Source organism: Lactuca saligna, chromosome 6 (assembly GCF_052625555.1).
Source record: "Lactuca saligna cultivar CGN05327 chromosome 6, ASM5262555v1, whole genome shotgun sequence".
Classification (NCBI taxonomy): Eukaryota; Viridiplantae; Streptophyta; class Magnoliopsida; order Asterales; family Asteraceae; genus Lactuca; species Lactuca saligna.
In genome coordinates, this window is record NC_136422.1 from 127414540 (window position 1) to 127431496 (window position 16957).

The 16957-nt window shown below is 30.8% G+C and overlaps 1 protein-coding gene and 1 long non-coding RNA gene across 2 annotated transcripts; both read left to right on the forward strand.

The window, feature by feature from the left end:
* Window positions 1-1181: 1181 nt before the first annotated feature.
* LOC145003336 (uncharacterized) lies at window positions 1182-2437 on the forward strand. Its single transcript, XR_013661922.1, has 2 exons — window positions 1182-1372; window positions 1761-2437. It is a non-coding gene; the product is annotated as an uncharacterized LOC145003336 (long non-coding RNA).
* Window positions 2438-2960: 523 nt separating this feature from the next.
* LOC145003335 (uncharacterized) lies at window positions 2961-9791 on the forward strand. Its single transcript, XM_078962469.1, has 2 exons — window positions 2961-5535; window positions 7547-9791. Exon 2 carries the CDS (start codon window positions 7547-7549, stop codon window positions 9344-9346), a length of 1800 nt encoding a protein of 599 aa, XP_078818595.1. The 5' UTR covers window positions 2961-5535; the 3' UTR covers window positions 9347-9791.
* The last annotated feature ends 7166 nt before the right edge of the window (window positions 9792-16957 follow it).

Consider the following 16957-nt stretch of genomic DNA (forward strand, 5'->3'; position numbering starts at 1 on the left):
AAAGATGAGAAATTAAAAACAGAAATATACAGAAATTATGAATGCTTTAAAGCTCGCATTTTAGATCTCCCTTGGAGACAAACGTTGAGGCCAGTACTTGATCAGTTCAAAGAATTTGAGCAAATGGTATCTCAAAAAATTTGTATAGAATTTCCAGCAATTCTATATAAATTGCAGCAAAAAATTGTACAGATTGCTTTTCAAGAAATCAATTATAAAGGAGTTACAGTAATCCAAAGATTGAATGAGGAAGGAGAAGATACTCCCATACTCCTGTTACAAATAAACCTAAAGACTACAGATATGCCAGAAGAACAGATAATTAATTTTTATCACAATGGAATGATAGATTACTTAGAATTCTGCCTCAATAGCAGCATAGAAAGTCTTCTTAATAAATTAGGAGAAAATTTTATTTTAACAACCGGAAACATCGCCTCTCACAGCATCAGTCCAATTATTGGGTGCAAAATTTTTTCTTCTTTTCCAGCAGCAGATGAACATACTTACAGACCTGCTAGAAAAAGAATCTTCATCACCCAAAGAACAGTACAACATGGTTATCTTAAAAAGTTATCATGCAAACAAGAAATAAATTTTGGGACTCTACAGAATCTTTCGAACGAAGATATATGCACAGCTCAAAAAATACCTATACTACCTGCAAGCTTTTGTTGGGAAAATTATAAACTCTTAGCAGAAGGACACTACTTACAAATTTGGTCTCATCAAAACTGGCATATGCTCTTGCCATTTAGCGGCGAAGGAGATACACTATTAAGACTAGAAGATATTATAAACAGTGAAGAACAGGTTGACACAGAACCAGGATCACCGGTTTCTATTGATAGTACTCATTGAGATTTTTAGCGAATGATGTTTTTGCAACAAGGGATACAAAGTGATAAGCTTGAATAAATTTAGGGGCCATTTGAGAACAAAGACAAGTCATATCAAGTTCAAGGGCCATTTATGAAATTATAATTTTTCGTTATAGAATTATTTCCGACTCTTAGAAATGTGCTTTTACTTTATTCGGTGTGTGGTCTTTTCCTACTTTATGTAATGTCATAGTCTGTCTGTTAATTATTTAAGTGTAATTATTTAAGTGTAAATAGTACGCAATCTTTTCCTATAAAAGGGCTTGTAATCGATTGTAAAGATCATCGAATTCTCATACAAATAAAAAATTCTGTTATTATCTCCCTCATGTCTCTCTAAACACTCTCTTTCCGATTCTCTTAGTCTATCTCTTAAGTTCCTAGTTCTTTGAAGCACTTAATATTATATCCCTTATACATAAAAAAAAAAAAAAAAAAAAAAAAAGAAGAAGCTGCTGCTGCACATACGACTCTGGTTGCTTCCCTTCCCTGTAAGTTTACTCTTTTTCATTTTAATTTTTGTTCATATTGTTTTTATGGTTTAACGGTAAACCCGGAAAAAACCGCCATACCCCCTTTTTGGTATCAGAGCATGGAACGTTCTATGATCTAAAAGACTGAGACAATTTAATGACCATTCTAATCCTGCTAAATCTTCTGGATCTATTTTTATAGGATCTATCATTTTTATGGATTTTGATGCTATTGTATTTACTATACCTTCTATATTAACTTTATATTTCATTCCTGATCTATTACTTGCTTTTCCTAAAACTCCTATACTTATTACTATATTGTTACCTTCATAATTTTCATATCCTTTAGTTTGTAATGCTATTTTAATATTATGTAAATCTTATATATCTTTTAATATTCCAGGTGTACAATAAAATAGTGCAGTATTTTGACTCAAGTCTACCTCCATCCCTGAGATTATTGCCTTTTTTAAATCTGTTTTCCATGATTTATCTAATAATAACGCTAATATTTTTGTTCCTGATCCTTGCAAAAGGTTATTATTATGTGTAATACTCGCTATTTCTATATTATATCCCATATACATAAAATAAAATAAAATAAAAAAAAAGAAGAAGAAGAAGCTGCTGCTGCACATACGACTCTGGTTGCTTCCCTTCCCTGTAAGTTTACTCTTCTTCATTTTAATTTTTGTTCATATTGTTTTTATGGTTTAACGGTAAACCCGGAAAAAACCGCCATACCCCCTTTTTTGGTATCAGAGCATGGAACGTTCTATGATCTAAAAGACTGAGACAAGCTCGATTGCTTTTGGCAGCATGTTTTGCTTAAGACCATTTTTATATGTCGAGAACTCTCTCAGGTGAAGATTATGGGATTGTTTTATGTTTTAATATAATTTAAGGAGATCTCCTGATCCTCTTCTAATTATTCTATTTACAAATGTGTCTGCTGTAATTATATCTTGTATATTACTAGTTGAATTTCTAGCGTCTTGTAATGTTCTGCTACGTCCTAAAAAACTTCTGTTATTGTTCATTTTCTTGGTAGTCAATGTTTATAAGGTTTCGGTTTTCTTATTATTTTACTGTCTTCAATATTTAGTTGGTTAATTCCGTTTATAATTTTGTCTAAATCACTTTCTATACTAGGTATGATGGGAGGATTTCTAACTTCTATTAATGTATTTAGTTTTTCAATAATTTGTAATAATAAACTAATTATAAAATTAAACAATATAGGATATGTTTTATCACTTTTTCCTGTACCTGAATATCTAGTAAATCCTGTAACTTCTTCTTTATTATCTTCTGGTTTATATTTTTTAACTTCTTCTAAAGCTCTAGTATATTCTATAGAATTTTCCAGTTTTAACTTTCAACAATATTTTTCACGACCTGTAAGATTTCTTCTAACGTATTTATTTTAGGTTCAAATTGTAATAATTGATTTTCTATTTTATTTATAAGTTGTTTTGTCTCTATTTCTATTCTTTTAGGTTTATTAATTTCTAATTGATAGCTTAATTGCTGAATTTCCTCTTTGCTTGGAATTAATCGTTTTATATCTTTTAGTTCTTTAATAATTTGATTATTCTGTTCTTTAATATATCCTAGATTATCTACTAATTTAGTTAAAAACTCGGTTTTTATAGTTGTATTTTTAACTATTTTTTCTATTATACTTCTGTTATTTTTAAATTCTTTTTCTAAACTTTCTCCTAGATTAATAATTAAGTCTCTTATACCGTTTAAGTGTATGTTTTCTGTGTGTAGACTATGTTTATATTTATTTTTAAATCTACAATAAAAATTATAATTTTCAAAGAGACTTTTAGAAGGATCAACGCTTTTATTTATTCAAGATTTAAGAAGTCTAGTTTATTAAAGTTGGTCGAGTTGTATTTTTTAAGGTCAAGACAATTTTTTGATGAATCAATGATTATTAAAAATTCCTATCCCTTAGCTAAATCTTATATTCCTTTAGTTCTCTATTAAGATTTTCTTATATCCCTTGACATAAAATATATATATTTTTTTACAAAATCTTAGTTTTACATAACCTTCAAATTATACAACCCAAACAAAACTATCATATCTCCTTAAATTATATTAAAACAACAAGGATCTAAACCACAATCGTCAAACATTCAACATTCACATTATTGGACAGGACCTTCAAAAAATACACAATATACACAGAACAGAGAAGCCGTTATAGCATTTGGTAATTGTACTTTACCAATTTGCTTCGATGAACGTAAAAAGTTTAGGCCCATGATCGGGGTGAACTTGACAGAAGACCAACAACGTTTGCTAGACAACTTATGGCATATTCAGACAGTTCCACAGGCTTCATCATTTAAAGTTCAAATTCTCAATGCCTTAAGTTTTTACTTTCATAAACAATCACCATTGACTCCTGAAAAACAAATAAAGAAGTTTACACATTATGTTGTCATAAGAGGCACTAAAGTTGGGATTTTTAATAATTGGGCAACAGTTATAAAATATATACAGTGTCAAAATCCCCTTTACAAGGGATGTTATAGTTTCCAAGAAGCTATGAATATTGCTCGGGAACATTTTGGGTTAAACAGTTTTTTCATAGAACCCGAACAGGTGAAAACATTTTCAGAAATAGCAAAAACTAGTCAAGAGCAAATGATCAAAGCTCAGGAGGAAATTATTGCAAAGTTACAACAATAACTTATCCAATCTGGAAAAGATACACAGCAGATACAAAGCCAGATTGAAAACAATATTTTAAGACAAAAAATAAAAATTCTTGAAGCAAAAAATATACAGCTTATACAAAGGAATGAGAAAAAAGATGAGAAATTAAAAACAGCAATATACAGAAATTATGAATGCTTTAAAGCTCGCATTTTAGATCTCCCTTGGAGACAAACGTTGAGGCCAGTACTTGATCAGTTCAAAGAATTTGAGCAAATGGTATCTCAAAAAATTTGTATAGAATTTCCAGCAATTCTATATAAATTGCAGCAAAAAATTGTACAGATTGCTTTTCAAGAAATCAATTATAAAGGAGTTACAGTAATCCAAAGATTGAATGAGGAAGGAGAAGATACTCCCATACTCCTGTTACAAATAAACCTAAAGACTACAGATATGCCAGAAGAACAGATAATTAATTTTTATCACAATGGAATGATAGATTACTTAGAATTCTGCCTCAATAGCAGCACAGAAAGTCTTCTTAATAAATTAGGAGAAAATTTTATTTTAATAGCCGGAAACATCGCCTCTCACAGCATCAGTCCATTTTCTTCTTTTCCAGCAGCAGATGAACATACTTACAGACCTGCTAGAAAAAGAATCTTCATCACCCAAAGAACAGTACAACATGGTTATCTTAAAAAGTTATCATGCAAACAAGAAATAAATTTTGGGACTCTACAGAATCTTTCGAACGAAGATATATGCACAGCTCAAAAAACACCTATACTACCTGCAAGCTTTTGTTGGGAAAATTATAAACTCTTAGCAGAAGGCCACTACTTACAAATTTGGTCTCATCAAAACTGGCATATGCTCTTGCCATTCAGCGGCGAAGGAGATACACTATTAAGACTAGAAGATATTATAAACAGTGAAGAACAGGTTGACACAGAACCAGGATCACCGGTTTCTATTGATAGTACTCATCGAGATTTTTAGCGAATGATGTTTTTGCAACAAGGGATACAAAGTGATAAGCTTGAATAAATTTAGGGTCCATTTGAGAACAAAGACAAGTCATATCAAGTTCAAGGGCCATTTATGAAATTATAATTTGTCGTTATAGAATTATTTCCGACTCTTAGAAATGTGCTTTTACTTTATTCGGTGTGTGGTCTTTTCCTACTTTATGTAATGTCATAGTCTGTCTGTTAATTATTTAAGTGTAATTATTTAAGTGTAAATAGTACGCAATCTTTTCCTATAAAAGGGCTTGTAATCGATTGTAAAGATCATCGAATTCTCATACAAATAAAAAATTCTGTTGTTATCTCCCTCATGTCTCTCTAAACACTCTCTTTCCGATTCTCTTAGTCTATCTCTTAAGTTCCTAGTTCTTTGAAGCACTTAATATTATATCCCTTATACATAAAAAAAAAAAAAAAAAGAAGAAGAAGCTGCTGCTGCACATACGACTCTGGTTGCTTCCCTTCCCTGTAAGTTTACTCTTTTTCATTTTAATTTTTGTTCATATTGTTTTTATGGTTTAACGGTAAACCCGGATAAATTTTTAGATTTAACTGCATTAGTAGATACAGGAGCAACTAAAAGTGTTATATCTTATCATTTAGCACCAAAATCATATCATAAACAATTATCATATAAATTAATGACAAGAACAATTGAACACAGACTAGTAACTATTACACATTACTTAGAACCAACAGGTATTCAATTTCTAGACTTTGCAGGTAACTATAGTATGAAATATGATATCCCACAAGTTAATATCAATCCCGAATATGTAAAATCTAATGATTTTATTCTCGGACTAAATTTTATTTTTGCCTTAAATGGTGCTATCACTATAACACGTAATTTTATTACACTTAGTAAACATATATATAGCTTTCCAACACTTAAATATACCAATACATCAGAGTTTGCGCAAAAGCGTGGTGGACAGGGTAAATTAGACTTTTTAAAACACAATCAAATTAAGACAAACATTGAAAATGAAACAATTAAGTCATTAACAGAATTTTTAACACATGAGTTAGAAAAAGGAAAAGATATAACAAAAAGTATGAATCATCCTATAATTTTACACTTGGAGAAAATTGGACTTATAAGAGAAGATATTACAAAATCAAAAGTTAATTATATTTGTAAATTTAAATTAAAAAATCCTGATATTACAATAAGAACAGCAAACATAGAATATAGTCCGTTAGATAAAGAAGAATTTAAAAAATAGATACCAGAAATGATAGAACAGGGATTAATTAGAAAATCGGAAAGTCCACATAGATCAGCAGCTTTTATAGTAAGAAATCATTCTGAAATAAAAAGAGGAAAAGCTCGAATAATTTATAATTATAAAAGATTAAATGACAATACAGAAGATGATGGTTACAATATACCTAATAAAGACTCTTTAATAAACTTGATACAAAAAAAAAGAGTTTTTAGCAAGTTTGATTTAAAATCTGGATACAATCAATTACAGCTTGATGAAAACTTTAAATCATGGACAGCATTTACATGATCTGAAGGACAATATGAATGGAATGTTTTAAGTTTTGGGCTTAAAAATGCCCCATCTATATTTCAAAGGTTTATGGACAGTATTTTTCTAAAATATGATTTTTGTTTAGTATATATTGATGATATTTTGGTTGCCAGTGAAACAGTACAGGAACATGAGAAGCATTTACAGAATATATTTGAAGAAATAAAAAGGAATGGTATTGTTATATCTAAAAGAAAAATGGAATTGTTTAAAAGAAAAATATCGTTTCTTGGTTTAGAAATAGGAAATGGAAAAATTGAATTACAAAGTCATATATCGACAAAAATTTTAGAATTCCCAGAGAAGTTTGAAAATCTAAAACAGATACAAGCTTTTTTAGGATTGGTTAATTATGCGCGAAAATTTATTCCTAATCTTTCAAAATTAGTGGGACCATTATATAGTAAAACAACAAAAAATGGACAAAGACATTTTAACCAAGAAGACATTAAATTAGTTAAAGTAATTCAAGAAGCAGTTAAAAATATTAAATCATTAGAATTACCATTAGTCACTGATTACATAATAATAGAAGTTGATGGATGCAAAGAAGGATGGGGAGCCGTTCTCCTTTGCAAATCCGATAAATATAGTCCAAAAGATACAGAAAAAAATATGCTCATATTATAGTGGAAGCTTTAATAAGACAGGAATGAATTGGACTTCTATAGACTACGAAATACAATCCTTAATAAATGCTTTAGAAAAATTTAAAATATTTTTACATAAAGAATTTACAGTTAGAACAGATTGTGAAGCTATAGTTCGTTTTATTAAAAATGATCAAAGTAAGAAAATAAATAGGACACGATGGATTAATTTACAAAATACGATACAAGGAAGTGGATATAAGATAAATTTTGAGCACATAAAAGGAGAAAATAATGGAATAGCTGACATGCTATCCCGAAATATTAACAAATTATTTTTTGCAGATGGATAGTCGAAACAAGGGAAAGAGAAAATTAATACAGCCTACACAGCAAAAAAGAAGTTCCTCTTCTATGAGCATTTCCTCAGAAGAAGATAGAAACATAACATCAACAGAAAAATTGTTGGATTCAGCTATAAAAACAGAATATCTGCATAAACCCATACAACAGAACTCGATTCCTTATATAGAAATAGCGAGTATTACACATAATAATAACCTTTTGCAAGGATCTAAACCACAATCGTCAAACATTCAACTTTCACATTATTGGACAGGACCTTCAAAAAATACACAATATACACAGAACAGAGAAGCCGTTATAGCATTTGGTAATTGTACTTTACCAATTTGCTTCGATGAACGTAAAAAGTTTAGGCCCATGATCGGGGTGAACTTAACAGAAGACCAACAATGTTTGCTAGACAACCTATGGCATATTCAGACAGTTCCACAGGCTTCATCATTTAAAGTTCAAATTCTCAATGCCTTAAGTTTTTACTTTCATAAACAATCACCATTGACTCCTGAAAAACAAATAAAGAAGTTTACACATTATGTTGTCATAAGAGGCACTAAAGTTGGGATTTTTAATAATTGGGCAACAGTTATAAAATATATACAGTGTCAAAATCCCCTTTACAAGGGATGTTATAGTTTCCAAGAAGCTATGAATATTGCTCGGGAACATTTTGGGTTAAACAGTTTTTTCATAGAACCCGAACAGGTGAAAACGTTTTTAGAAATAGCAAAAACTAGTCCAGAGCAAATGATCAAAGCTCAGGAGGAAATTATTGCAAAGTTACAACAACAACTTATCCAATCTGGAAAAGATACACAGCAGATACAAAGCCAGATTGAAAACAATATTTTGAGACAAAAAATAAAAATTCTTGAAGCAAAAAATATACAGCTTATACAAAGGAATGAGAAAAAAGATGAGAAATTAAAAACAGCAATATACAGAAATTATGAATGCTTTAAAGCTCGCATTTTAGATCTCCCTTGGAGACAAACGTTGAGGCCAGTACTTGATCAGTTCAAAGAATTTGAGCAAATGGTATCTCAAAAAATTTGTATAGAATTTCCAGCAATTCTATATAAATTGCAGCAAAAAATTGTACAGATTGCTTTTCAAGAAATCAATTATAAAGGAGTTACAGTAATCCAAAGATTGAATGAGGAAGGAGAAGATACTCCCATACTCCTGTTACAAATAAACCTAAAGACTACAGATATGCCAGAAGAACAGATAATTAATTTTTATCACAATGGAATGATAGATTACTTAGAATTCTGCCTCAATAGCAGCACAGAAAGTCTTCTTAATAAATTAGGAGAAAATTTTATTTTAACAGCCGGAAACATCGCCTCTCACAGCATCAGTCCAATTATTGGGTGCAAAATTTTTTCTTCTTTTCCAGCAGCAGATGAACATACTTACAGACCTGCTAGAAAAAGAATCTTCATCACCCAAAGAACAGTACAACATGGTTATCTTAAAAAGTTATCATGCAAACAAGAAATAAATTTTGGGACTCTACAGAATCTTTCGAACGAAGATATATGCACAGCTCCAAAAACACCTATACTACCTGCAAGCTTTTGTTGGGAAAATTATAAACTCTTAGTAGAAGGACACTACTTACAAATTTGGTCTCATCAAAACTGGCATATGCTCTTGCCATTCAGCGGCGAAGGAGATACACTATTAAGACTAGAAGATATTATAAACAGTGAAGAACAGGTTGACACAGAACCAGGATCACCAGTTTCTATAGATAATACTCATCGAGATTTTTAGCGAATGATGTTTTTGCAACAAGGGATACAAAGTGATAAGCTTGAATAAATTTAGGGGCCATTTGAGAAAAAAGACAAGTCATATCAAGTTCAAGGGCCATTTATGAAATTATAATTTGTCTTTATAGAATTATTTCCGACTCTTAGAAATGTGCTTTTACTTTATTCGGTGTGTGGTCTTTTCCTACTTTATGTAATGTCATAGTCTGTCTGTTAATTATTTAGGTGTAATTATTTAAGTGTAAATAGTACGCAATCTTTTCCTATAAAAGGGCTTGTAATCGATTGTAAAGATCATCGAATTCTCATACAAATAAAAAATTCTGTTGTTATCTCCCTCATGTCTCTCTAAACACTCTCTTTCCGATTCTCTTAGTCTATCTCTTAAGTTCCTAGTTCTTTGAAGCACTTAATATTATATCCCTTATACATAAAAAAAAAAAAAAAAAGAAGCTGCTGCTGCACATACGACTCTGGTTGCTTCCCTTCCCTGTAAGTTTACTCTTTTTCATTTTAATTTTTGTTCATATTGTTTTTATGGTTTAACGGTAAATCCGGAAAAAACCGCCATACCCCCTTTTTGGTATCACAGCATGGTACGTTCTATGATCTAAAAGACTGAGACAAGCTCGATTTTTTTTGGCAGCAAGTTTTGCTTAAGACCATTTTTATATGTCGAGAACTCTCTCAGGTGAAGATTATGGGATTGTTTTATGTTTTAATATAATTTAAGGAGATATGATAGTTTTATTTGGGTTGTATAATTTGAAGGTTATGTAAAACTAAGATTTTGTAAAAAATATATTTTATGTCAAGGGATATAAGAAAATCTTAATAGAGAACTAAAGGAATATAAGATTTAGCTAAGGAATAGGAATTTTTAATAATCATTGATTCATCAAAAAATTGTCTTGACCTTAAAAAATACAACTCGATCAACTTTAATAAACTAGACTTCTTAAATCTTGAATATAATAAAAGCGTTGATCCTTCTAAAAGTCTCTTTGAAAATTATAATTTTTATTGTAGATTTAAAAATAAATATAAACATAGTCTACACACAGAAAATATACACTTAAACGGTATAACAGACTTAATTATTAATCTAGGAGAAAGTTTAGAAAAAGAATTTAAAAATAACAGAAGTATAATAGAAAAAATAGTTAAAAATACAACTATAAAAACCGAGTTTTTAACTAAATTAGTAGATAATCTAGGATATATTAAAGAACAGAATAATCAAATTATTAAAGAACTAAAAGATATAAAACGATTAATTCCAAGCAAAGAGGAAATTCAGCAATTAAGCTATCAATTAGAAATTAATAAACCTAAAAGAATAGAAATAGAGACAAAACAACTTATAAATAAAATAGAAAATCAATTATTACAATTTGAACCTAAAATAAATACGTTAGAAGAAATCTTACAGGTCGTGAAAAATATTGTTGAAAGTTAAAACTGGAAAATTCTATAGAATATACTAGAGCTTTAGAAGAAGTTAAAAAATATAAACCAGAAGATAATAAAGAAGAAGTTACAGGATTTACTAGATATTCAGGTACAGGAAAAAGTGATAAAACATATCCTATATTGTTTAATTTTATAATTAGTTTATTATTACAAATTATTGAAAAACTAAATACATTAATAGAAGTTAGAAATCCTCCCATCATACCTAGTATAGAAAGTGATTTAGACAAAATTATAAACGGAATTAACCAACTAAATATTGAAGATAGTAAAATAATAAGAAAACCGAAACCTTATAAACATTGGCTACCAAGAAAATGAACAATAACAGAAGTTTTTTAGGACGTAGCAGAACATTACAAGACGCTAGAAATTCAACTAGTAATATACAAGATATAATTACAGCAGACACATTTGTAAATAGAATAATTAGAAGAGGATCAGGAGCTAATAGTAATCAACAGATTGTACAATTAGAAGAAGAAATTGATTTAGATAGAAATATAAATTTATATAATCAACATCAGTTAGATATATTAAACTCCAGAATATTATACCAAACTGGAATGTTAAATGTTAATGCAGTATTAATACGAAGTAGTAGAGAAGAAAGTTTAAGGGTAGTAGATAATACAGTAACAATTGATCTATTTTCTCCAGAAACAATACAAAAAATAAAACAGTCAAAGAAACATTTTGTACATCTAGGATTAGTCATTATAGGAATAAAAGCTTTAGGAAGAAAAAATTTAGGAACAAAAATATTAGCGTTATTATTAGATAAATCATGGAAAACAGATTTAAAAAAGGCAATAATCTCAGGGATGGAGGTAGACTTGAGTCAAAATACTGCACTATTTTATTGTACACCTGGAATATTAAAAGATATAAAAGATTTACATAATATTAAAATAGCATTACAAACTAAAGGATATGAAAATTATGAAGGTAACAATATAGTAATAAGTATAGGAGTTTTAGGAAAAGTAAGTAATAGATCAGGAATGAAATATAAAGTTAATATAGAAGGTATAGTAAATACAATAGCATCAAAATCCATAAAAATGATAGATCCTATAAAAATAGATCCAGAAGATTTAGCAAGATTAGAATGGTCATTAAATGATTTAAAAGAACAAGAAAATGAAGTATTAATTCCAAAGAAAAGTTATATATATGAAGGAAGTGATGGTATACAAAGTCTTAGATTTTTAAATTTTAAAAAAGAAACAGTAAAACAAAGTGACGAAGATGAGAATACAGAGTATAGCTTTATGAATATAGAATACGATATCGAACCAATATATGATACAGATAATGAAAAAGAAAGCGAACCGATAGAATTAGGATTTCGTGAATTTGAAAAAGAAGAACATATAGATTATGATTTAAGTATTATAGATTATATAGAAGAAGAAACATATACAAGCTTCAAAACAGAAGAAATTAATAAAACTATTGAACAAATTATCAATAGAAAATTTACAGAATTAAACATACAAGATGAAGTAGATGATATGATTATAGAATGCATAACTGATTTAGGATTAACATACGAAGAAAGTTATAATAAATTACAAGAATATTATAATTTGCCACTAGTAGAAAATATATTACAAGGAAAAACTATGTTATCAGATTTTTATAAAAAAGAACAAGTTTTTATGAATAATGATACATATATGACAAATGTTAGAAAAAGACCTAAAATGGAATGGAGTGAACCAGGCACTAGTACAGAAGATAGTATAGGACGAGAAATATGGTCACAGCCAACAGTTACATATACCGGAGAATCTAGTTATAAAGGAAAAGGTAGCCGATTACCAATTGGAAATATATATAGTGGAAGCATGTTATTATTAGAAAAACAAAAACCACAGCTTTGGATAGATGAAATTTTGTCATGGGAACAAGTAGTTGTTAGAATGTGGGAAACAAATAAAAAGGATAGTATGGATATGTTTGCTTATTTAGAAACAACATTAGGACGAATAGCTTTAGGTATCTGGCAAAGTAAAAAAGCACAAGATCCAGATGAAATTAATAAATTAAAAGCCTTAGGTGATAACCCATATAATTTTACTAGTCAAATAAGAACATTAATTTTAGAAGTAGACCCTGCAAAAAATAATATATTAATACAAGATACAACTATTAGAAATCTTGAACAATTAAGTATAGCAGATATGAAATATATTAATGAATTCACATTAGATTTTATTAGATTACTATCACAAACCGGGCAAGCAATGGATGATAATTTATGTGATAAATATTTTATAAAATTTCCAGGAGATCTAGGAAGATATATACATGAAACATGGAAACAACAATATGGAGAACAGAAAAATCTAGGAATAGGACCTAGGATTACATATACATTTGTTGTATTAGAAGATAAATGTAAAGAAGTAGCTTTACAAGAACAATTAAAGAAAAATGCTTATGCCTTTTGTAAATCAGCAATTTACACACCTCAAGCATATGGACATTATGAAAGAAAAAAGAAATTACGAAAAAGCACATCATATAAAAAAGGAAATAAACCATACTATAAAAATAAATATGTAAAAAGGCCACAAACAAGAAATTGTAAATGTTTTATTTGCGGCGATATTAAACATTTAGCTAATAAATGCCCAAACAAAAATAAAAATATAGAAAAAAGCAATTTAATATAACAAATAGGAGAATATAATATAGAACTTCTTAATTCTGATAATTCTGATAATGAATCAATATACAGTATATACAGTGATAGTGATAATGATAAGCACTTAACCAAAATAACATATACATACGTAAATACAGAACAAGAAGAATGTCAACATAATTGGATAAACAAACGAGGAAATAACTATATAAAATGTTATAATTGTGGATATTATCCTAGTATAGAAAAAAGATCACAATGTAATATATGTTTTACAGAAATTTGTTACATATGCCTTAAAAAGCTATACAATTTAGAAATAAATAAAGAAAAAACAGAAAAAGAAAATAAAGAAGTAAAAATCGGATTACAATCAGAAAAGATAGAAAAATTAGAAATAATAGCTGAATTACACAAATTAAAAATACAAACTTTAGAAAATAGAATAAATATTTTAGAGGAGGTGTTAGATAAAAAGAAAAAGATCAATATTGAAGAGAACGAAGTAAATGAAATAAACCAAATGTCTCTCTAAACACTCTCTTTCCGATTCTCTTAGTCTATCTCTTAAGTTCCTAGTTCTTTGAAGCACTTAATATTATATCCCTTATACATAAAAAAAAAAAAAAAAAAAAAGAAGAAGAAGCTGCTGCTGCACATACGACTCTGGTTGCTTCCCTTCCCTGTAAGTTTACTCTTTTTCATTTTAATTTTTGTTCATATTGTTTTTATGGTTTAACGGTAAACCCGGAAAAAACCGCCATACCCCCTTTTTGCTACAGTGTTATTCTATGAGAATTACTAAGAGAAAATGTTGTTCGCTGATGTGAATACGTTCAACTTTACACAACTATCGTAATTTCATGCATTCTCACCAATTTTTATTCATTTTTATTCTTACGCATTATTTTTTACTCATTTTCATTCTTACAAAATCCGACTCAATGTATATTCTGACACCGTTCTGACAGAATAAGAATAATAATATAAAAACTCTATAATAACCTTATAGATGATTTAATTAGTTAGAATGGGTAATAATGACAATGGTTTTGTAAGATTAAACGTATTTAATTACCAAACAATATATTTTCTTTGTCATTCTCACAGAATAACATTGTCCACACGTCCGTACGACAGATGTAAATCCACATTTAAACTTAGCTATATATATATATATATATATATATATATATATATATATATATATATATATATATATATATATATTTCCTACCCACATACATAAGTACTCCACAAGTGTGGCCCGATTGACCTCCGAACCTAGTATCATCGGTCTTGGACCTCTTCGTCACCAACTGTGACTACGCCGAGGCCTGCCTGTGCTCCCGTAACTGTAACTCAATCTTAAACTCATGTCGCCTAGCAGTCTCCTGTAACTCCATCAGTGTATCACATCATTGGGTAGCAAAAAACTGACAGATATCAGTCTTGAGCATGCTCAGATAACGTGTCATCTGAGCTTACTCAGAAGCAAACTTCGGGCAAAACATCACCCTCTCAGTGAACATGCGGGTGATCTTTGTCACCGACTCCGTACCCTATATCAGATCCAAAAAATCCTGTGACAGTCGCTCGCGCTTGACCCCGTGGAATGTAGTGAGCGTGCATCTCCTTGAACTGCTCCCAAGTAACCGCAGCACTCTGGTCATCCGAATACGACCCAGTCATCAACTTTTAGCAGTCTTTGCCCCGGACCTCAGCAAGTTCATGGTACATCTGACCTTCTAATCAGCAGGACATGAGCACATGAAGAAACATCCCTCCACGTCAGACAGCCACTTCATGGCTATAATCGAATCCAGAGTCCCATCAAAAGTCGGGGGCTTCGTGTTATCGAAGTCTCGGTAATGAAAAGCCCGACTAACTCCTCCCCCTTCCATTATTACAACTGATGTAGCTGTTGCGGCAGCCATCTCAGCAAGGGCTGCATATCTTTCATCAAAATACTCCATCATGGCGGTCTTAATAGATCCGGACATCTTCGAAATCTGACCCCAGACAATCTCGACCACCTCCTCACGGATGATCTCCCTGACACGATCATCTGCCAATGTTAGCCGATAGTCTCGAGTGTTGTCGGGGCACCCTGACTGCCCTGTCCTATTCCCAATCCAGATCTAACCACAAAAGGCCTCGTAACCACCATATTGAAAATACACCAGGAAGATATCAGATCATCCACATAAATAACAGGGAACTAACTCCCAACTAAACCCTAGGGGTTATAACTTCCTTGCTATGCGTATGGGTCATGTGCTTTTAGTAGTACGAGCTAATACTACCTTCCGCACCTACCCATATTTGTCTCAAGTATCATCACAACACCCTAACAATATACATATCCATGGTACACGCTCAATCCTCACTCTTAGAAGAAGGCAAACTATCTCATAATTGGCCTACTGACCCTACACAACTCAACCATCCATGAAACTTCCACAAACCCTACAGCACTAGTTCATGCTAGCCATACATAACGTTGGATCCTATAGACATTTAAATACTCGGTCCTACTCTAAGCCCACAACCAGACAAGGAACAGTAAATAAAGCTACACCAAATATTCTCAAGCTATAAGATCTTAATTATGTACAACCTATGATGCATACACTGAGCAACTACAGTAATGATGTCAAGTTAATATAAGGAAAATCCTAAGCTACCAGGCATCATATAATCTGGAAATTCTATCTCACAATTCCGAAAGATCCCTAGCCTAGTACTAGCAGGCTGTTCTAACATATCTCAATATCAAATAACTACATGGTATTTTGGGATCTACTTACTGGCTTCAGCTGACCGTACACTCTGCATCCTCCTTTAATTATTTTGAAAACCTTTTGAAAATCTTTTCCTTAGTTTGAGACTGGATTCACACGAGCATTTCTCCAATTCACTCAAACTAAGGCTCTGATACCAACTTGTAACACCCTTAAAAATCAAGTCAATTTAAAACTTTTTCAATCATTCAAAACCATTAAGTTATTACAAAGTGTTTTCAAAATAGTTTAAACATCAGAGTATCCCAGAAATCCAGATCATAAAAATGTGAGGAGGCGTACGATCACACCTTCGCCTTCCCGCGGTCATTTGAAGTACCTAAAACAAAATCCAAAAATGTAAGCCCGAAGCTTAGTGAGTTCCCCCAAAATACCTATACACACAACAATATACATATAAGCACAAACAACATACTATGGATCCAATCAACCATCAAGTTGGAATAACCGAGGCCCTCAACCATTAGGTTGGAATGCCAACATACTATGGTTCCAGTCATCCTAGGGATGGAATACCCTCGGCCCACAACCATCGGGTTGGAATGCTCACATACTACAAGTCCAATCATCCCCGGGATGGAAGGCTCACGACATACAACCATCAGATTGGAAAGCCCACATACTACAAGTGCAATCATCCCCGGGATGGAATACTCCCGGCCCACAACCATCGGGTTGG

What these genes read in the sequence shown, in the direction of transcription:
- LOC145003335 (XM_078962469.1), top strand. Translation starts at nt 7,547, where the DNA reads ATGGATAGTCGAAACAAGGGAAAGAGAAAATTAATACAGCCTACACAG.